This window comes from Orbicella faveolata, unplaced genomic scaffold, assembly GCF_042242905.1.
Source record: "Orbicella faveolata isolate gen_17 unplaced genomic scaffold, um_ofav_v1 contig_47, whole genome shotgun sequence".
Lineage (NCBI taxonomy): Eukaryota > Metazoa > Cnidaria > Anthozoa > Scleractinia > Merulinidae > Orbicella > Orbicella faveolata.
This window is the reverse complement of record NW_028301577.1, coordinates 24,009,146-24,031,913: the sequence shown is the minus strand read 5'-3', so window position 1 is coordinate 24,031,913 and position 22,768 is coordinate 24,009,146. Positions and strand designations below refer to the sequence as shown.

Genomic DNA, 22,768 nt, shown 5'->3' with positions numbered 1-22,768 from the left:
TTTGAACTTGTTAGTAAAAAATACTATACTGCACCCAGGCGTTCTGCAAACTTCTCAGTCTATTTGATCTTGTTTTCCTTGAATTTAGTCTCATATGGGAATTTACCAGATACATAACTTGCAAAAATATTTCGTACGTTAAAATTTCGGGCATTTTATTTCGGACTTTTAATTTTCAGACACTTTTTTTCTCATTTCGGACAAATTTCGGACCAAAATTTCGGCCACTTTGCTGAAAAGTAGCTAAAATAAATTTACGACTGCAAAACAAGAATTAGACTCAAAAAACATCTGTGAAATGATAGTTTTACTGCACCCTCAAGGTTTTACGAATACACAGGCAAGATAATAACACAAGTTCTATCAAGCTGTTACGTATGTCAAGTAGTGTCTCAACGTACTAGAGTTCGCTTCAGGATGAAATCCAATATCGCCTGAAGTGCGCCGGGACTGCCATTGAGACAGAAGAACCAACGTCAGTGTATTATCAGAGGCGAAAACAACTAGCATCGAGGCTAGCATCATCAACAGTCAACTCAGGTGGAGCGGCCATCTAGTACAAATGCCAGACCGACGTCTTCCCAAACAGATCATCTACTTTGAACAAGTAGAAGGCAAGCGTTCAAGAGAGGGCCAGAAGAAGCGCTTCAAAGATGTGCTGAAAGCGAACCTCAAGAAGTGTAGCATCAATGTAACTCTTTGTAACTCTATCCTGTTAGGTGCATAGCTCATTTTATCTATAATGTACCACACGCCTTTGGTCTGGTTTGTTTCTATAGTACAACCTCAAACTGAAATGACAATTATCTATTATATTTTTCTCTTTTTTTTTCTTTGCCCCTTGTTGTTACTGTATCGTGTAGATATTGTAACTTAAGTAGTGTAAATAATTAGAGCAATATAAATGTAAGTAGAGTACAGTGCTGTAAGTGGGCTAAAGATTGTACTGTTCGTAATTGTATTGTAAGTATTGTTTCCTTAGTGTTATTGCAAAATTAATTTAAAAGTCTCTTTGGGAGGAGACAACAAAGGACAGGCTTCTCTGGAGAACCACTATCAGCGACGGAACTGCAAGGCTTTCGAAGCGAGAAGATGTCAAGAGCTGGAAGAAAAACGAAGGCATAGGAAAGAGCGCCAACAACAACCACGGTCTGCTCTCCCGCACAGTACCAGTTGCCCAGAATGCGGCCGAGCCTTTCGGCCAAAAATCGGACTCATAAGCCATCTGCGGACACACCGCTGATCAATAAAGACTATCATCCTCGACCTAAACGAGGGATAGCCACAACGACGACGCGAGTTTGCTGTATATATAGATCCCTGCATAAAGGAAGATAAGAGCTTTGGATCTACTTCAAAGTGTTATACTGTACTGTAAATATTTCGGACGGTTTTGCATGACACTGCATGTGTAATTACGAGGTGTGCTAATCTTGAGCGAATCTTCTGACAGTTTATCTTTTTGCATTTGAACTTGAAAATGATGTCACGATGTCACCAAAACGTTCTTCTTTCTTATCGCTAATTTTTACTTGTTTATGCTTTAAAAAACCTTTGCTTACAAAGGTTTTATTTTCGGACACTTTTTTGGTGCAAAATTAAAATCGTCTCAAATTTTTTGCAAGGAATTTAGAGGCACTAGGAAATTTGCAATTTAAGGTTTGGACAGAAAACCTCGGAGCCATTTTGGAAACTATTGATCATTTTGTCTCGTTTGCATGTCAAATTAATCTACTAACGCGTGGCTCATATACCATGATGGCTAAGCCAATCGGAAAACTCTTGAATTGTGTTATCCAATGATCCAGTCTGTAATAAGAGTTATTATATAATCATTCTTTTTGAATTCTTCATTTTGTTACTTTTTTTTTTCAGTATAGGAAATGCCGACAAATTTTGCACCTTCCGGAAACATAAATAGGCCACTTTCGATACCGGTATTAAAATTCAGTTTGATAGTAAGGTCTAGAGGACACAAACAAAAGAAATGAATAAACATGGCCATTCGATTTCCTTTGTTTGTGTCCTCTAAGCCTCACTGCTATGCTGAATTTTAATATATCGAAAGTGGTCTATTGTAGTTGTGTCCAACCGACTATCTGAACGACTTACAGATCAATCGAGGTCATCAAGAATGGTGCGCTGTAAAACATCGAGGAAAAAAAAAACGTTCGACATGTTTGAGAAAATAGCATCAAACCACAGTGACAAGGCTTTTTTTAAATGAGCGCTAGTATAAAGTAATCAGTCGTGTAGTATGAAATGGATCACGGGGTAACTTCGACCCGAGCCTCAGTGGCCGCATGAAAACTTGGCAGACACACAGAGTGCAAGAAAAAGAAACTATTGTAAATTGCTGGTACAATATCACTGTACCGCACGGATTCGGAATTCACGTGTCACTTGAGCGGATTACATAATCATGAACTTACCTCGACCTGGGCTTAAGAATTCAAAGTTCCCATATGATTTGGCAGGTCCTCAAGTGTTTCCCTTTACAGCTAGGATTAAATTCAGGTACCCGAGTCCACTTTCCACCTTGTACGGACCATGTAGATGTCATAGGTAGCCAATTGACACGGGTTCTAACTTTATCAAAAGTACCAAAAATCCTTTGTTGTAAGTTTGTTTTGACCATTTTGCGTGACAGGCAACGTCTGTAAACCTATCTGGCACGAAAATGCCGGATCATAGACGGCCACGTGCTGCGAACATCTCGTGGCAACTTCTGCCTGATCACAGACACAAATACCGGGCATAACCTGGGATCATGCTTATTTTATTTTATTTTGTCCGGAGAGAGAAGCGTCTTCTCCGTAGGAGAGACATAGGAAATGAAGGCTTGATCACACGCTACCCAAACTAACGTCTAGAATCTTTTTCAACACCAGAACGACTAAGCGAAATTGAGGAGAACCCTCTCTGGAGCCATATTCTAAATAGGGACTATTCAACAAAAGATTTGCAGTCGTGCTCTTCTTGACTGAATTTTTCTGCACCAGAATTTTTCATGGTCAAAGAGAGAAAGTCCTGGGATTCAGATAACCGTGAGAGGAATTGTAAATGATGATAGTATAAATGCAAGGAGTGGGAACAGTCACGCTTTTGTGTTGAAATCTGGGACCCCGACACCGCGTCAGCTGGGACGGCCGGACGGTTCAAAGCGATCTTAAGGTAATTCGGGATTAGTGTCTACTTCGAACAAAAAGGCCAGCAACATAGATTCAAGTCAAATAAATTACAATGTTTATATATCAGATAATTATTTTAGATCCACACTCTGATTAACGTCTGTCAGTCAAACTTCATATTTCTATACACCCCCGCACCTCCCCCCACAGACCGAACATTTTAAACAGCACTGCGGAAACGAAAGCCAGTTCATGGAGCAAGTCTCTTCCCGTTGGAAAATATTGCACATTGCTTCTATAACGAAGAACTGCATCAGGTTAAGAGTATGAAACGAAATAAGAGCAAGACGGGAGCAACAAATCGAAAGATCACTTTTTCTGATGCGCATGCCTTGATTCCAACTTCTATCCTTCAGGAATTTTCTAATCCAGAGGTAAGCTTAAGTTTTTGTTCCTTGCACAAATCTCAAGGGAACAGGTTATGACTGGACAATATATGAACCGGACGTATTTCTGCTTGCTGTGCACAGAGCTCTCTTTCAATATCTTTTTGCGAATACATACGATAGTCAACAACTTAAGTTTCGCGAGTTCAGGAATATTTGCAGACAGATTATAACAAAAGATTTTTTACATAAGGTGATTTTCAAGTACCAGCAGCAAATTTAAGTTAACACGAGAAGTCTCGCCTGATCAAGCAACATAATTATTATCGGGGAATCTTAATCGTGGTTATATTTAACCTTATTAAACCCGGTTAAAAAGTCATCAAACTTTAATTTGCGAGCGAAACGTGACTAAGCTTCACGACTCGTAGAACTGCGCGTGTACACGAACAGACGGTGAGAACAAAATAGTCATTGACAAAAAATTAACATAAACAAAATAATAACTTATTATTCCGTGCAGCGACCAGTCGAAACGCAATCGAAACGGAGAAAACTGGGGAAGTCTTTGCTTACAAATCATGTTATGGACTTCAATTGCGTGTTTTTTCTGTCAAAAACTTTAGGAGTAGGCACCTAAATTTATGACTGAAGTACAAATAATAATGACAGTATTATCAATAACATCGACCGACAGTTTTCGTTCTAGACTTCTTAGGGAATGTTTAGAAATCAAACTTTAAACAGGAGCATAAGAGAAAAGAAAAAAATTACACATATGTGGCGAGTTCACGCTCAATAAAAACGTCGAACCAAGCCGACGTGACCCTCTCAACTAGACGCTTTCTTCTCCATTTTACAGTTCTGACCTAAAGCACGTTATTGGTTCTGTAGTGTTCAAGAGTTATCAACATCTGATTTCTCATTACGATAAAACAAAGGACACCACACTGAATTTCAATCCGCCAGGTGATCGAGAACAAGAAAGAAAAAGTCTTATATAATGCGAAGTTTTCAAATTGCTAGGATATAAATGGACTGCACTGGCAAAGGAGATAACTTTGAACATTGCGCCCTCTGAAAACAAGGTGAAAATACTCATCAGAGAAGTCCAGTTTAAAACGTTACCCGTAGGAAAACCAGTAATAGACGGCGGCAACCGAAAAAAGAACTACCTATTTTCACTTCCGTTGCGTTTTTTTACTTTCGAGTGGAATTTACTCACTTTTAGCTTGAGATCTGGTATTGTTCTTTTGAGTTAACGCATTTTCCCGCAAATTGAATATGATCTCAGCGAAGGGTTTGCCCAAAATCAATTTTAACAACGCCTGTGTGTGGGCGAGGCGATGTGCGGCGAGGCGCGGCGAAGCATTACGTGTATGATGCCAGTTTGTTATGTAAGGGATATTTTCAATTAGAGCGAATTCAGAAAATAATGTGGTTATGAAAATGCTGCCGTTGCTTCTTTGATGTCCGTGTGCGTGACCTTGGTCCAAAAGAGAATTATCCGGTTTGTTGTTGTCACGAATGGCCAACGAACCTGATTTCTCTATCACGTGGCCTCTATTTTGGCCTTGGCTGGAACGTAAACAAACCTTGTCCGTTTCGCGGGACAAAGTTCGTTTTCAGCCTCTGACTACACGTGAAAACAGTTTGATTCACGCGCCGTTCACATGAATAAAGCGTTCTGATTGGTTGATTTTACCGGAAGTACATTGTGATTGGTCCAACCCCTTCAACGCCCTCTGTACTGCATGATCTTCATTGCTGACCTAAGTTCAACCAACACAAAACGATAACAAAAATCCCTTCGCTCTCCATAGTTCTCAGAGTTTTTACACGAATATTATAGAGTCATGTACGCTCTTCCTATGTCTCCTCCTTCAACGCCTTCGTCGTCGTGTAAAGAGATGGAAGTAAGTGAGATCGGTTTAGGAGTGTTTAACCCAGAAGGTTTTCATTCACTTAAGCTTATCATTTACGCTCTTTTGCGTTTACTTCAGGAGGACTCCAGTTCTGTGCTTTCGGATGGTGAGTGTCAAAGTGAAACGACAGAGAATGTCGACTTAGATGCTGTGCAGTCACTTCTCGCTATGAGTCAGTGGTCGCCCCCTTACGCAGAAAGAAACACCCCAAGCCCCGACTCTGGTCTTTCTTCTATTAGCAGAAATTCGTCGAGCGCATCACTGAGTAGTACCACTTCCGTCGAGGATGAACCAGAGAAGGTGAGAAGTTAAAAAAAAAAGCGATTGCGTTCGCCCCAGTGTAGGTTAGGATATTTTTTTCTCTCTTGATGTATTTGTCGTTTATTCAGTTCGTTTTTTTCCCCACACAGTTCGATAACAAAGTGATTCAAACGACAGTCGAGCAACCAATTCCTCGTGGGAACAGTGGACTTTGTACAACTGCTGGGAGCGGGTGTTTGGGAGCGATTTCTACCACGACTGCACCATCAGCTACAGTGTCTGGATTGCCTGTAAAGGTCTTTCAAGGAGGAGTTAATGTGAATCAAGTTTTGCTCACAAACGGCGGAGGAAATCTGCCAGCCGGCGCTGTAGTTGTACTTTGCCCCGTGGCCACAAACGGAACTCCAGCGGGAGTCAGCAACATTTCCCAGTTACAGCAGAGAAATTTTATCGTTACTCAGGCAGGACTTCTTCCTCAGCTTCAAGGCCAGAATCAACAGGAAAGCGAAGGTGCAAAGAGCCAGACCAATCGCCGAAGAAATCATGTTTGCTCGTTTGAAAACTGTGGAAAAACTTACTTCAAAAGTTCCCACTTGAAAGCTCACATGAGAACACATACAGGTATTTACTAAAAGCATCTTTCTTACTTGAATAATGTTAAAAGTTGGGCTTTTTCTGTTAGAGTAACTTTATTTAGTGAAATCCCTTTTTTAGTTCTAGGTAAATTGTCAGGGCCGTTCCTGATATCGCGGGATTTTGTCTTTATTCAGGTTTCATGACCAGCCCTGTACACTCCTATGTCGTGCCTGTCATACACCCACAATTGACACATCACGTGAAACAAAGCGCGTGCTGCGTGATGGGCAAAACTCTTCGCGCGTGTAGAAATAAGTCAAAAAATTACTGTTTTCGTGTATAAAGGAAATCAATTAGCAATTTATCGAAAGATTCTGCTTTCTTTCTTTTATTATCAATTTTTGTTCAATTTTTGTTTATTTTTTGTCCTTGGAGTTTCTTATGTAATACTGTTTCTTCATTTGGTGTTGAATTTCTTCGTGGTTCACATAGTTCAAATTTTTTGTTTATGGTACTTCAGGCCTAAACCCCTTAGGAAATAAAGCAGTAGCATTTTATCTGTAAATTAATCATTAATAAATTTTATATGTATCTTTTTAGGAGAGAAACCATTTCCTTGCACGTGGGAAAACTGTGACAGGCGTTTCGCAAGATCTGATGAGCTGGCGAGACACAGGCGAACTCACACTGGAGAAAAGCGCTTTGCTTGCCCTCTCTGTGGACGGCGGTTTATGAGGTCAGATCATTTGACCAAGCATGCAAGAAGACATATGACAGTCAAAAAAGTTCCAGGGTGGCAATTGGAAATGAATAAATTGAACCAGGTGGCTACAAACATGCAGCCAACATCTCTAAATGTCTCCAGTGGCAATGTTATAAACACACAGCCTATTCAGATCACAAGCAACTCTTTGCCAAGCATGGTGTTAGCCCCGTCAAGTATGAGTACAACAACACACACATCGGGAACTCTGTCGGGGAATTCATAGTAACTTGATGCTGAAGTTCAGAGTAGAGCTTTCAGAAAGGGCCACCAGCTTATGGAAATAGACAAATGCATTGGCATGGTGAAGTATGCAATATCATTACTACCAAGCAAGTAAATGAACTGTGTCGGACCAGTATGAAGGACAATGCTAGTGTAATATTAATACATGTTGCATCAGCCTTTCCCAAAGGCTAGTTCACAGTGTTAAAAATAATTTTTTGGTCCTGTTTTATCTAAAAAAAGTGTCAAAGTTTTATTTCCAATCTGATCCCCAGCCAGGAAACCACCATGACCTCATTTTTTTTTGTGTGTGTATGTCTTATTGGAAGCCATTCTTTGCATTTTTCTGTGAATCTTAAAAATAGTGACCTGTACTTAAGTGTGATTAGAGCTCTGGAGAGATGTGTTCTGACAAGTTCCAAAGAAGAGTTAATTTATTCATTGTAAATATAAATGTTCATATTCAGTTGTGCAATGTTCAGTTATCTTCAGAGTTTGGCCGTATTTCTTGATACTGCCTTATTGTGATAGCAATGTGTGCTTATAAATTGATAAAAAATATTAAGGCAAATGCAATAAGTGTAAATAAGCTTACTAGTTAACTTCCTTTTGCTATGCTTAACATTCAAAATGTTTAAGTTTACAATTTAATGATTAATATAAATTATAGGCGTTACACGTATACATATTTTCCTGCAAAGAAACACTACAGGTAGTTAAATTTGTGTAACATTCTGTAATTGGGAGTTCTTGTAGTTTTACTGTTTTGTTGTTTATATTACGTCAAAGGTGCAGTCTACCTGAAAACTAATATTGCAATAGTTATTAATATAAAAAATTAAGACAAAAGATTTCACAGAGAAGTGTAGCAATCTGTTTATCTGCTCATCATTTTGAATATCTGACGAATTTCATACACATAAATTATTTGCAACCCACATTTAGTAAGAGAATATTCCATTGACTATTAAAGACATTGCCTATGTAAATATGAAGAAAATAATTTATACTTTTTTAACGCATCTTCATGCCCAGCAATGTTGTAAATAAAGTGCTTTATTAAAAGAATTTTCTGTTCGAAATGATGCTATTAATGATTCCTTGAGTACGTGCGAACCGTTCCCCGACGGCCTTGCAGTTAATTCATTTATTATCCGTAGGGGCTTGTTTGAGTGTTCTGGAAAGTTCTTTTCAAGCCCACTCGCTTACTCGATTTAATATGTGTAAAACTTGTGACAACTAGGTTGACCGCGTATTTTTATACTTGAAGGCATTATTGTCGTTTCAACACAATTGCACGCGATTTAGAGTCCCCTCAAACAATGTGGGAAAGTTGCCCTTTTGATGAGCTCCTTCCTAAGAGGACATCTGATCTTATGCTGTTCCCGCCCGCGGAAGAAAACACCACTCGTAAAATTCATACGAAACCACGTTCAGCTCCACGTTCGGGACCCGATTGGCGTATTTTGCACGTCCTCACTCCTAGTGTGGATATTGATGACGTTTTCCACCTTCCAAACCGCCAGTGAAGATTCGCAATAAAAAGACAACTACATGGCTTAAAGATATGAATTTCATTTTCTCGTGATAAAAATAATATTTTACTTACGCGCTATACTACGCTCGTTTGTAAAATGTTGTTCTGTATCTCTAGTCTTCGCGTAGCCACACTTCCGCAGCACATTTCTTTGGTCGCTGAAAAAGAAACCTCACTACGGTGACTGACAGGCAGACAGCTGGTGCAAGGAATTACGGTCACTCCGCCCCACGGTCATTTCGCCCTCAGTCACTTCGCCAATTTCACCAAGAGTCCCGATAATTTTGCGATTTAAGAACTCGCACTCGTTTGCTTGCTTACATAAAATATCCTGCAAATATCCAATTAAATAGACTAAAAAGCCCCAGGATCTACTCTCCAGCTCTTCATGTCTAAGGCTACTGTTATTGTCTGCTTTACAACTTTGAGATGTCCTTAAGATGTTTTTTGGGGGCTTCGAACAGTATTCTCTTCTCCCACAATCACTCTAAATTTTCAGCGCGGCATGAGAGTAATACAACCAGTGACGTCACTAGGGTAACCCGAAAGCACTGACCCCCGGTCCGCGGACCCCCACTACGGACCGGGTCCGCGAACCACCTATGGACCGGTCCACGGACTACCCCTACGGACCCCCCTACGGACCACCCCCCAAATTAGAATGGAAAAAAAAAAGGAAATAAATATTTCAGTTATGGGTTGTCTATTCGTGTCGGCGAAATTTCAAACTTTACATTTTGCAAATTCAACGTTCGTGGGGTTCAAGCTCGGGCGCAAGTTGTATCATTACACATTGTCATTTCCTTTGCCGTGGCCATACTGTATATGAAAGACAGTGAAAGTCTCCAGCAAGTCTCCAGGAAGCCTCCGGGAAGCCTCGGAATTTGTGCTCTTTCCCCTCCACCATTTTGTTCAGCCCATTCTCACGTGGATTCGTGAACTCGCCTTCCAGGCTTCACAATTTGCTCAGCGCAGTTACAGATACAAACAAGCTTGAACGACCTAAAAACTCATCTTCCATAGTCAGATTGAGCGACGAATGCAATGTAACAATTTTCCTTCTTTTTGCCATCGGCATCTCCTCACGCTGAATAAAGCTTATAGGCTTTTTTTCCGGGGGGCGGGGGGAAGAAGGGTGTCAATTACATTTGCACAGTGTAATGCTCGAAAATTCGCCGAGACGAGTAATCCATTAGACATCCCATGAGTGAAGTATTTATTTCTAGTTTTTATTATATTTTTGGGGGGTGGTCCGTAGAGGGGGTCCGTAGGGGTAGTCCGTGGACCGGTCTATAGGTAGTCCGCGGACCCGGTCCGTAGTGGGGGTCCGCGGACCGGGGGTCAGTGTTTTCGGGTTACCCGACGTCACTAGGCTGTTTTGGCCGCCCCAAGATGGCTGCCAATTTTGGGCTTAAACAGCCAACTTCGAACGGCTGAAAAAGCAGTTTTCGCTAACCGTATGCGGAAAAAAAGTCTGCAGTGTTTCCAAGTATGGTTGAATCTTTATTAATAAGCAAAATCTCACATACAAAAATTTCGTTTCAGTAGCACGTGAAACAACGCGCGTAAAGCCGTTGATGGTTTCCAAAGTTTTTCAAATACGATCGGCCATCGATCGATCAACGGACTTTGTTTGACTTCGTTGCTGTGTAAGTGCTACAAGTAAATGCTAAACAACGCGCGTAATCAAACAAAGAAATTTAGATTTAATAGTTCTTTAACTACGCCAAGGTCAAATATAACAGAAAAGGTTTTACAGGCGGTTGACACTTTACAGGGTAAACGCCGTTGGATGGTTTTCAAAATTTTTTACATACGATCGGCCATCGATCGATCAACGGACTTTGTTTGACTTTGCTGCTATGTGAGTGCTACAAGTGAACACTAAACAACGCGCGTAATCAAACAAAGAGATTTAGATACTTAGAGACAATCGCACTTTAACTACGCCAAGATCTCGGTCGCTTTTTAAGTCCTTTAACTACGAACATGTTTAACAAAAAGGTTTTTACATGCAATCCATACTCTACAGGGTTACAGTTTTGAAATTTGATCGGCCATCGATCAACGAGCGCGAATTACCAACGAGAGCGTCAGCGACATTGGCAGACACATCGGCATGGTGTGGGGGACAGAGAGAGATTGGGGCGAGTGAAACTAACAATTACAAACATGTCATCAACATCGGGACGACTATAACATCAGTTAGGCAAATAGAGACAATATTGTAAGCATATATACACTTAAATTATATCATGGAGCGAAGTAACTCCTGTATGGGGCGAAGTGACTCTTGTATGGGGCGAAGTTACTTCGATTATGGGGCGAAGTGACTTTTGGTTGGGGCGAGGTGACTGGGGGCGAAATGACCATGGGGCGAAGTGACCGGATACCGGTGCAAGTCCTAGAGAGAGACCATCATGTAAAAATATAATAAACATCTTTGCCACAAGAAAACTTTTTGAGATGGTCAGCGCTAAACTCCGTAGTAGATGGTAGTAGGTAACATTTTCGACTGTATTTTCGTGTTCCTATCGTCAAGTTATGGTTCGTGATAAAGACACGTGAGTGCAAGTTTGAAGAGTCTTTGAACGAACAAAGATGCAGTGGTAACACGGGGTCAGGCAAGTGTTTCAGTTCAACTGCAGTTTGTTGCATAGTCCAACCACTTGTAGGCAATACTGCCTAATAAAAGGGTAAAGATCTTACAGCTTGAACAGTCCTACTTGGGTACGGTTCATAATTTATGTAGGGGGGAAGAGGGAGGCTTTGATGATTTTATCAGATTATTTCTTGGAAGCACTATAGTTTGATGTCCTCAAACTAGCGCTTGTCTTGAAAGATCTAAGGCATTTTCAAAATGCACCTGGAAGAGAATATACCTGGGTACAACTATTTTGTACATAACTGCGCTATGACGTCGGAGAAGTTTTTATCGCATTTGTTCAGGATTCATGTACATCGAAAGTGAGAGTAACGGTATTCAACTGGTATACCATGATGGGCAGAATATCACAAAATTCTGAAGATTAAGTTACCTAATTTTTTTAATTACTTGTTTGCATGGAAAACTGCAACTACTCATCAGTGACGTCTGCTAGAAGCACAAATCCAAAAATCCTTTTATTGATGGAAAGATTGACATTTTGAAACCTGAAGAACAAACGAAATAGTCTATTGTCCAGACAGAAACCTTCAACATAGGAAGTGGAAGAAGGGCAAGAACAACTTGACTGTTCTTTAGTATTCTTTCTTATGCTGTAATTTGGAAATTTTCGAAAACCACCCTTCCTCCGGGCTACCCTACCCCAAAAGCTATCGTAAAACAATCATGACCCTCTTCGGACGTTTCCCTTTCATTCCTATTTTTTCGTTCCATTTACTCCGCTTACGTAATAGAAGTGCAAGAAAAACTAGCCAATCATCATGAAGTTCTCACATGGTCTGTCGAGCGCCCTCAGAGGCACGGTCTTGTTCTAAGTGAGTGTGTTCATGTTGGGGAGTCTGTCCGTTTTCACTATTTTTCGTAAAGATTTCAAGGTAAAACAGTCACCATTCCGCGTTTAAAAGAGGGAAGAGTTGTCTGCTGCGAGCCTGCGGTGAAGGTGAGTCGTTTTCTCCGTCAAATTAAGTCGATTTTCTAGTAGTTTCGTACGTCGAAAGCCATGTTGACTGAAACAATGGCGGTTCTATCAAACTTTCTCTCGCGTATTTTAGGGCGGCCACACTGCGAAGATCTACTCTAACTGTCCAGAAGCTGACTTCCTGAAGAAGGAAAAGTTCGAATTTACCTTCAACGTGGATTCCGACCCAAGCTAGCGTTTGCTAAGGGTGTATTGGTAATAAAAGTTGTGTAAGTATAGAAACCAAGCTTGAATCCCCTCAACAACATTAAGTGTACAAAGTCCTGCAGTAGTTTACACCTTGCAAAAGAAGCGAAATAACTCGAAGTAGATTTTACGTGGCAGAAGCAGTTGTGGTGTAATTATATCATATGCCAATAAGGACACAGCCGTGTCATGCTAGTAGATATTCTCAACGTGTCAGTTAAAGCTTACATGTGTTAATTTGTCTGCAAGTGCAGTTTGTATATTGTACTGTTTAACTTTTATGCCAGTCTTCGTGAATTAGTAATAAATCTTGGTCTAAAACAGTTTTATTTTTGGATGATAGTTTATAACTTATCATTTCAATGATCTTCCGTGGATAGTGCTTCGGATTTTCTGCCTTGGATAAAACAAGACAAACACTTTGAGGGTTGCCAGTGCCAAAGGCTCATTTCATCGGACGTATTTTTTTGATAGACTTAACATTTTATTGCTGTCAGTCCTGACCATATCATACATGAAATAAGATGCACTTCAACACATTACAGCCATGTACTTGTCAACTGTTCAGGGGCAGCTTTGATGTGCTAAAAATCTTCTTGGGAACAAGCGTTGGTGCTCATGGCAAAGACAAGGGGACAAGGGGACAAAAATTCTGGTATTAATTTCTGGAAACTTTCCTGAAACTTTTAGTGCAACTAACTTCCCAGATTTTGTTTGCTTAAATAAATTTCCTAGTTTTTCTGATCACTGCTGTGAAAAAATTATTGTAGTGGCTATTTTCAGAAATTTTCTATGAATTTTTAAAGTTTGTATAATTGACCTTTTCCACAGCCACGACCGAGAAATAGCGAAGAATGGGACAAGTTGGTCTCTGATGTTATTGAAAGAGTGACAGTGTTTTGGTTCTGAGTAGAATATATGCATATGCATTTAGCGTGTGCAAAAAGGACTTTTAAAACAAGAGAACAGTGAAAGAGAAGTGTAATCATTTAACTGATACCATACTGAACCTTTTGTCAAGATCATGTCGAAGGATTTGTAAAGAGACTTTCTTTAACAAGGGTGACACTTAATAGCAAATAAAAGCTAACAAACATGTGGCCCTCCGAAATTACGATAAATTACAATAATTCATTACTAGTGTGAAAAATGCAGATATGTGTAACTTGCAATGTTTATGCTCGTACACACTAATTGACCATTCATATATATGGTTGGGTGACAATAATGAAGCGAAAAGACAAATTTTTCTGCGCTTTTGAATAATTAGCAGACAAATATGCTCTCATTGTTATGAACTGTCAAGGGTTCTATAAGAGTATTTAAAGAAGCGTTGTATGTAGATTAGTTCTCTTGGTGTTGTCGCCGTACAGCCTCCACTTTAGTGCACGATAGCAAGTAGTGTGACATGTTTTTTGTTGTTGTTTCACACAGGTTAGCGGTGTCAGGCAATTTAGACGAGAGTTTCAGTTTACCCTGGGAGTTTATCTCACATTTGCATATTGTTTGCCAATCGTGGCGATTATGTGTTTTTATCTCTTGAGTTAAATTTATTTTCAACCACTGATCTGGAGCAATAGGCAGGGCTGGACTTTGACTCCATTGCATTTTAAGCTTACATTGCAGGGAAAATTTGGGAAACTGAGGGGAATGTTTGAATCCAGAAATGTTTTGACACTCCAAAATCTGCAAGTTAAGTCAAAGTCAAATTACCACTCTTCTTCTTCATTGACTTCTTTATAACTCTTTGATAGCTGTAAGTTAACTCTTCAGCCATTGTTTTAACCTTGAAAAAGCCAAATGGGCTGGAAATTGTCAATTGTGACCTGGAGTGTGGCCGCCTTGACTGGTGACCCGCACTTCAAAATCGAAAAAAAAAAAATTATGCACCATAGCCATCCTAATCATAGCTAGACTGAAATGTATTGCTAGATGATACAGTTCTTTCATCCATTTTTGATAAAATATGTAGGACAGATTCCCCAAATATGTTTTCATAGTGCTCAAAGCCCTGCAAAACGTCTCTTGAGTGCTTTCAACCAGTTCATCGGATGATGTCACTAGAAGCCCGACCCAGATCCCTCTTTTGCTCAGTCGTGGCCGCAGAAATTACAACTTTAAATTCCTGTAGAAACTTGGGGATTTTACCAATCAAGATAATTTTTTCACTGAAGTAATTGGGAAAACTAGTAGATTTCATTAGAGGAAAAATCGTTGTGGGGGTTAGTTGCACTTAAAGTGCTTACAAGAAGTATATTTCATTATAGCTCATTATTAGCTTACTAATTTGAGACTTTATTTACAGCCTTCCTTTTAAATCATTTTCAAGATGAAGTGTTTAATTGGAGATGGTGTCTCTGTCGACATCCTGAGGGATGACTTGACCTGCCTGGACATAATTGAACAAAAACTTAGCACTGTAGGTCGAGAGGTTGGTTCTTGGTCGATTTCTACATTTTATGTTTTTGTCCGCTGTACTTTGGATATCTGGGCTGGTTCAGTGGTATAATTTTAACATGGTTTATTTGCCCCTAGGACTCTGATGATGCCTTCTACATTGTAGACTTGGCTGACATTCTTCTTAAACATAAGAAGTGGGTTTCTCTCCTTCCTAGAGTTGAGCCCTTTTATGGTAAGTTTGCCAAAGTTACCTATCAAGGCATTTTTATTGATGTCAAGTGATTCTGTGTGGATTACTGGCTGGTTTCATCTTGGATCTCCGTAAAACTTGATCAACCTGAAAAAGTGGATGCTGCTAAAGTTTTGCAGGATAATCTAAAGTTTTGCAGTATAGCATTATTAGCTATGTGTCACACTTCCTCTTGGGTAGACTGAATTAAGTTATGCATGACCCACTGAAAGGCATGTTTAACAATTTTTTTTTTTCAGCAATGAAGTGTAACAATGATCCAATAATTCTTAAGATGCTAACAGGGCTAGGAATTGGATTTGATTGTGCAAGCAAGGTACATGACCTAAATATAAATACATAAATATAAATATAACCTTTATTTACCCTCCGCAGCGTTTATAGCACAAAGGTTAGTGGGGGTGAGCAAACAACTAAAACAAATGATTCAAATTGATCATAACATTGTTAAGAATCCCAAGTGGCCAGGGCAAACCAGTTGGTTATTTACATGTGTGGCCGACGATTTGAACTCTGGACTACCTGAAACAAACCTAGGTAGTGGTCAGAGCGGGACTTGAACCCGGGACTGCTCGATTGCAAGTCCGACACGTTGGCCACTGACCACTCGGCCACACTGCCTCCATGACCTAACCTTCTGTGACTGTTAGACAAGTAGACATCTCAACAGATGTTTTATTACAACGACTGCAGCTATGTGGAGTTAACGTCTTCAATAATTATTTATTTTGTAGACTGAAATGCAGACAATGCTGGGCATGGGTGTTTCACCCTCAAAAATTGTGTATGCAAATCCATGTAAACAAGCATCTCATATAAGGTTAGTGAAGAAGTTAAGAACAGAGGTATCTTCATTTGATGTTAATTACATGTACACAGGGTTGTCGCTAAATACCGGCTGCTGCCAGCAAGAAAGAGGTGATCTCCAGCTGGATTTTGGTGGGCGGTCACAGGGAAAAGGACAACGAACTTTTTTTAGGTTGCACACGTACAACCATTTGAGATCTAAACCATATCAAACCGACTAATTGAAAACTTTGGAATAAATTCCTGACAACCTCGAGTATCGGTGCCACTATAACGAGTATAATGGAAACAAAATCTAGTCTTGAGCACTTGTTTAGCATTCTCTCTTTCCATGTACCGTATTTTCCCGTGTATAAGTCGACCTTTCAAGACCTAAAAATCAGTCCAAAAATTCGCCCTCAACTTATACATGGGTCAAAACTTGAGATCCAAGCGCCAGTCAAATAATTAGCACAATAATTGTCTTTCAGTGTTAACAAACATGTAATAAGCGGCAGCACAATTTACAACGTATGTTCGCTTGGTGATCTGTTTCTCTATATCAGAGCTTCAAGTTAAAATGCATCAACATTTATCTGCTAAATGTTAACCTGAATCTTGTAGACACTCATTGGCTCAATTTTGTCATAAAGAACCAATATTTTTCCTGTAAATAAAGCTGTAGTAAAGCCACCTGGAGAAAACATCTTTTGTGCTTCGAACTTTTCTGCTTAGTAACCTGGCAGGATATGAGCGTGAGGACTTCTGTACCAGTACTCGACCGATTTCAAGGCTTGGCTACCAAGTTCCCAACGCACACTTTGCACTTTTTTTATGGGGTCGTTTGAAAGTCTTGAGCTTGTTTGGTGTTTTGCCTGTCTTATAAAGCCACTTTTAATCTCTTCGCACTTAAAAAGGTTCTTTTAAAATCCTTATGTTTGATTTTGTGAACATTTGACAAATATTATCGTCAAAAAGCCCTCATGCACATGTGTTTCTAAACTTGGTAAAACGCTTGTATACGTGCTGTAATAAGCTTATTAAAACTGTGCGTTGAAACTTGCTGTGATTTGTTTACATAGTTTGGTAGCTGAAAGATAATTCTAAGAAATAAGTTTTCTAAGATAAGTTTACCAAGAAATTCCTGGAAATTAAGAAAATCTAGGTTTTGGCCTCAAAAATTGGGGCTCGACTTATACACGGGTAAATACGGTACTGCATCTCCCTTCTTGTAAACATGAAGCTTGGCAGCTGCATTCAAGATGTTGCAAAAGATTGTGGACAAACTTTTTGTTCCAGGTCCCTAGTGAAAAATGGTGACCAGCTCAATGAAAATCTTAGCTGGGAGACTATTTTGTTAGCTACAACCCTGTCTACAGTGGAATCCCAATTTTTTGAACCTCTGAGGGTAAGAGGAATTAGTTTGAAAAATTGAGCAGTTTGAGAAATCGGGGGTAAAACTGCAGTGTCCGACTAAGAGGAGGGAAATGACTTTTGGTTGGAGTTACCTGCAAGTTTGAAAAATTGAAAGTTTGCACTGTAATGGAATTTAAAATGAGATGACCAATCAAAGTTTCAATGTATGTGGTACTGTTGTGGATACTGTAAATAAACAAACAAATTTAGCAAATGGAACAAAAACATAGTACAAGGTGCAAAGAAAACCAATTTTTGAGCCTGCCGGGTCTTTTTACCTGTGAATATTTTTATTTTAAACATAACTCATATTTCATTGCTAGAATAAACATTTTTTTAGTGATTTTGATTCAACATATATGTAAAGAAAAACATCAAACTATTATTTCATTAGCAATGTTATATTGTTTTAGGTTCTCTGCAAAACATGGAATTTCTTTAATGACTTTTGATAATGAAATGGAATTACACAAGATCAAAGAGTTGTACCCAACTGCCAGGTAACAGTCATGGAAATAAAGTTTGAAATCAACAATTTTTGGGATTATTCTGTCTTGAAATTGTTAATGTTAATGTGTTTCAAATATGTTATTGACTTCTTCTAGGTTGCTTCTCCGCATCCGAACTGATGATTCCAAGTCACTCTGCCAGGTATGTGCATTTTTGTGATTGTTGTATGACATGACGTGATAGTGGGTATAAGTTAACTATGATAGTAACTATGGCATCAAGGCTATGAATGAAGGCCTTACCTGCCATCTACCACCTCACACTGTACTTGGGTATATAATAAACAGTATGTAATAATTTTATTTCTGTTTCAAACAGCTAGGAATCAAGTATGGAGCACCCCTGAAACAATGCCGCCACCTTCTCAAGGTTGCCCATGATCTGAAATTGAATGTGATTGGAGTGAGGTATACTTTTGTTTTTTTAACTTGTTTTGTTGTGTTGATGATGGCTGTGATGATAACAACTTGCCCTCTCTTAGTGTGTTACACATATCATGATGAGTCTGTTACATGTACTCTCTGAGCCGGTTCATGTGTTTTAAAAAGTGTATCTTCTACTACCAGCACAGTGGAATAAAATTTCTTTTCTTCTACATAGCTTTCATGTTGGCAGTGGATGCTATGATGCAAGTGCTTTTGGAACTGCTGTCTCAGCTGCTCGAAGTGTGTTTGACCTTGGGGTAAGTGAAGTTACATGGCATTTTTTGGTACTAGTATTCTTTTGCCCCTCCTCTGGCCTGTGCTGTGAGATTTTACACTTAAGAATAATGACAAGGAAAGGTTGCTTTTGACAGGAAAAGATTGTATTTATTAAGAAACAGAAAACATGTACTGCGTTTCTATTACTGTGTTTCTATTGAGCTATAGAAACATGAGTGGAAGTTTGGGAGAATGAGAAGTGCTGTGGGAACAGGAACCTACGGGGGAGTGTTTCCACAGCTTTTTCAAGTTCTCCGAAACTGTTACGAGTGTTTATAGAACTCAATAGAAAAACAGAGAACATGTTTTCTATTTCTTTTGGGAAATTCTGCAATGAAAAAGAAAACAGCTTGTTTACTTTGATCATCAAAATGTAAATTCTCTTTGCTTGCACCATCATTACGTCAACAGCTTCTACTAGTTCTGTGATTCTATCAAGTCATATAAGCATGCTTTTTAATCAATCACTGCACATATTTTCTTTGGACTGTTTTCTAAATTTGAAATGTTATCCAGACCAAGGTTAAATATGTCAATTCTGGAAAACAGGTGTACCAGTTGCTTAATGCTGTCACTATTTGCCAAATTTCAGGCTCACATAGGATATAACTTCACCTTGTTAGACATTGGTGGTGGTTTTCCTGGAGCACCAGATGCTGCTATAACATTTGAAGAGGTTAGTTATGAAGCATAAATCACAATTATGAGAAGTTTCATTTATACATAAATACAGAAAAAATATGTGCGGATAAAATGTACAAAGAATTTAACATACTGAAGTGTTGATTTATGTCGTCAACTGCTGCATGTACTTCAATGTACTTTGATGTAGTTAAGGTGTCAGATCATGTCTCAAAGCACAAGATGTCATTGAAGATTTGGAATGGGTGTTTGTCTGTCGAGTTATGTGGTAAATTCCATTCTTTTTATTCCTTTTGTTAGCAGAGTAGAGTACACATATGATCAGGGCTGTCATTAAGCTTTGAGTCACCTGTAGCCTTCTTCTCCACACCATAGCAAACTTGTTACTTTGTGGATGAACTCTATCAACAACAGGCAATTTCACCCATAGCACCAAGGGAAAATCAAGCATACTCAGCCATAGCAGGTGGTACTGGTTATGGCACTTAATGACAGCCCTGATGATGATGGTGGAATGATTGAAGTGTGCCAGACATCAACATTCCATTAAAAGAAAGATATTTACAACAAAATTAATTATGTTTTATGTTCCCAGGTTTGTGCCATCCTGAACCCATTACTGGAAGAACACTTCCCAGCAAGTTCAGGTGTTCGTATCATAGCAGAACCAGGTCGTTACTATTCTGCCTCTGCCTTTACCCTTGTTGTAAATGTTCTTGCACGCCGCACTGTGAAGGGGAGTCAATTTAAACAAGATGACAAGTCTGTCAAAGCTGCTGGCCATAAGGACTCTGACAAACAGGTGAGTTGTAGCCAGGAAAAAAACTTTGTATGCTCTATGCTTTTTGTAATTTTATGAAACACACCTTTGTTGCTTTAGAGAAGTGTAAGATGTAATATATCAAACACGAAAGACTGTGCTTGACCCCATTTCCAAACACCAACAAGAGAGTTGAAAATACGACGTGCAGTGGAGTATTTTTTTTGAACTTCGAGGTGTTTGGAAATGTGCTCAAACACTGTCTTGGGTGTTTGATATATCTTCTCAATCGAAACTAAAACTAAGGAGAAAATGGAGAAATAAAATTATCAAAATCTATGCTAATTAGGATCAGATATCCAAACACTGTCACGGTCATGACTTCCTTTGTTCAAACTTGATGAATTATTCATGTGTTTGAGAAATTGCTTTGATTTGTACACTATTCATTTGCAATTTGTGTCCATTTTGTCAGGGTTTCATGTATTATGTCAATGATGGAGTGTATGGTTCATTTAACTGCTTGGTGTTTGACCATGCTACTGTGACTCCAGAAGTTTTTGGTACTGATGAAAAAGCTGAGAAATTTCCATCAAGCATTTGGGGTCCTACATGTGATTCCCTAGATTGTATTACCAAGAATGTACTGTTACCCAAGGTATGTTCCAGTTTTATACATATTCAACAGCAGGGCCCCAAGCTCAAGTTTTTCAGAAATCACCTTTTAGTGATGTTCTGTAAAATGGTTGCCACTAAGATAAATTTGGTCGCCAAAATCTTCTATTTGCTGTCTAATTTTGTAAATCTAAGGACACGTGGTATCACTTTACAGGGCTTGAAATTAACAAAATCCCTAAGTGGCCATTTGGCAACTAAGTGGTAAAAAATAGTCACTAAATGTAAATTTGTAGTTGCAAAATCAAATAAAAAGGACACAATCCATGGACATACATGGCGCACTCAGTGGTCAAGGGTTTGCGATGCATAGGGTGATTTCGAACAGAGGTAGCCATTTTGAAGTTTTTGAGAGAGAGAGAGTCGTTTACTTTAGTGTGCCTTAGAATAATAAAACATGGCAATCCAGTTGGCGATCAAAGAACCGTGGGTTTGTTTTATTATTTCTATTAGAATAAATTGTGTCTTTCATCCACAAGTAATGTTCTTTTTCCTTGGAGACTACAGCTAACCCTTTTAATTTGTGTCATTCAAGGCAAAACCTAGTCGCAAATTTGCAACAAATAAGTAAAGTGAAGTCGCAAATGCAACTGTATTGGTTGCAATTTCGAGTCCTGCTTTACATGGAACTAATACTGCTGCCTTGCCATATAATAATTATAACTACTTATTAACCGGGAGTGAGGTCTTTGCAGGGAAATCTCAGACCGAGACCTTGCTGTATTGACCAAGCAATAGAGGTCAATATGGCAAGGCCGAGGTTTGAGATTTTCCTGTAAAGACCAAGCGTTTGAGGTTTATAAGTTGGCCCATGGACATTATGGGTGGATAATGCGCAACAATTAGCCAATCAGAGTGCGTGTTACATCAGCTACGAGAACAAGCCATGTAATGATGTGCAATATTTATGTTTCTCATCAGAATGGACAGCAAATAGAAGGTGTCCTTTGGTGGTTTGGTTTATTGGTAAAATCAATGGTTTCAAATTTTTTTTTTTTTCATAATCAGGTTGATGTCGGGGAGTGGTTGTACTTCAGGAACATGGGAGCCTATACGTGTTCAGCAGCCTCTACTTTCAATGGGTTTAACAAGCCACTGAAGTACTACACTATTGCTCACAGCTGTTGGTAAGACACAGGTCTTTCTGCAATTAAACAGCCCATTAAGAATGATTTCCTTTGTCTGGTTGGCACTGTGATGTTACTATTGGAAGAATATTATTTTAGATGCTGAGAAATCATGGAAATACAAAGTTATTGTTCTGCTTCTGGTTCTCTTTTTAGGCCCATGTTAAAGAAGGTTTTGGAGAAGATTGGCTTGGATGTGCATTTGCCATGTCATGTTTCAATGGATCAGAAAAATCCCTTCAACACTGGTTCTGAGTTCATGGAGATTCTTGCTTCTGCAAAGTGATTTGAATCAGAGCACTTGTTCTTCAGAATATGCCAGTAATCACTTGGCTGATATAGTCTTGCTGCACCTTAAAATATAACATTGTTGACCTTTTCGCACTGTTATAATGGCCAAATGCTCAATAAAAGAGATATTTGAATAATATATTATTAAGAAAACGTATTTTGGTGTACACAGTTTTGCGATATTATTTTTTCCTGTGACTTGATAATTTAAAGAGTCAAATTTTGGCCCAGAGTTTGAACATAACAGTTTCTGATGATAGACTTGTATCATGATCAACATATGCAAGATATGGGTGTGAATAACTTTTTTGTCATAAGTAAGATCCTATGTTAACGGAGTCCTAATTGACATTGATTTGTGTGGCTGCTATTCTCCTTACCAGGTTGTAGTTATCAGGAGTTATTGCAGTGTTTTTTCAAATCATTTGCTGTAAGCCAATTTTTAGTGTCAAACAATGTTTGAACTTGACATTTGCTTTAACAGTGTTGAAACATGCCACAATGTAATATAGATATTTTGAGTGTTGTTATCATTTTGGCAATATGTGCACTTAGCAATTAAACTTGCATTTGGAT

At 39.0% G+C, this 22,768-nt stretch overlaps 2 protein-coding genes across 4 annotated transcripts; both read left to right on the top strand.

Annotated features, from left to right (window-relative positions):
* The first annotated feature begins 2,803 nt into the window (after positions 1-2,803).
* On the top strand, positions 2,804-8,349 carry LOC110061137 (uncharacterized). 3 transcript variants are annotated; one of them, XM_020767974.2, is made up of 4 exons: positions 2,804-3,174; positions 5,521-5,742; positions 5,853-6,324; positions 6,880-8,349. In XM_020767974.2, the coding sequence occupies exons 2-4, from the start codon at positions 5,611-5,613 to the stop codon at positions 7,266-7,268; spliced, it is 993 nt and encodes a 330-aa protein (XP_020623633.1). In that variant the 5' UTR covers positions 2,804-3,174; positions 5,521-5,610; the 3' UTR covers positions 7,269-8,349. The 3 variants fall into 3 exon arrangements, with proteins under 3 accessions (XP_020623633.1, XP_020623630.1, XP_020623631.1); XM_020767971.2 differs by lacking the exon at positions 2,804-3,174 and adding an exon at positions 3,341-3,565; XM_020767972.2 differs by lacking the exon at positions 2,804-3,174 and adding an exon at positions 5,275-5,433.
* Positions 8,350-12,246: 3,897 nt separating this feature from the next.
* Positions 12,247-22,767, top strand: LOC110061136 (ornithine decarboxylase-like). The gene is made up of 15 exons (XM_020767970.2): positions 12,247-12,409; positions 12,522-12,657; positions 14,940-15,065; positions 15,170-15,266; positions 15,524-15,600; positions 16,019-16,104; positions 17,900-17,986; positions 18,092-18,137; positions 18,315-18,403; positions 18,597-18,678; positions 19,290-19,373; positions 19,935-20,141; positions 20,575-20,757; positions 21,783-21,901; positions 22,058-22,767. The coding sequence occupies exons 3-15, from the start codon at positions 14,964-14,966 to the stop codon at positions 22,185-22,187; spliced, it is 1,389 nt and encodes a 462-aa protein (XP_020623629.2). The 5' UTR covers positions 12,247-12,409; positions 12,522-12,657; positions 14,940-14,963; the 3' UTR covers positions 22,188-22,767.
* The last annotated feature ends 1 nt before the right edge of the window (position 22,768 follows it).

Excerpts from the sequence above, each read along its gene's own strand:
- LOC110061137 (XM_020767971.2), top strand. The coding sequence starts at position 3,458 with ATGAAACGAAATAAGAGCAAGACGGGAGCAACAAATCGAAAGATCACT. Across the intron at positions 3,566-5,520 it reads AGGAATTTTCTAATCCAGAG|GAGGACTCCAGTTCTGTGCT; the intron begins GTAAGCTTAAGT and ends CGTTTACTTCAG. Across the intron at positions 6,325-6,879 it reads TCACATGAGAACACATACAG|GAGAGAAACCATTTCCTTGC; the intron begins GTATTTACTAAA and ends GTATCTTTTTAG.
- LOC110061136 (XM_020767970.2), top strand. The coding sequence starts at position 14,964 with ATGAAGTGTTTAATTGGAGATGGTGTCTCTGTCGACATCCTGAGGGAT. Across the intron at positions 17,987-18,091 it reads GAGTTGTACCCAACTGCCAG|GTTGCTTCTCCGCATCCGAA; the intron begins GTAACAGTCATG and ends GACTTCTTCTAG. Across the intron at positions 18,679-19,289 it reads GAAGTGTGTTTGACCTTGGG|GCTCACATAGGATATAACTT; the intron begins GTAAGTGAAGTT and ends GCCAAATTTCAG.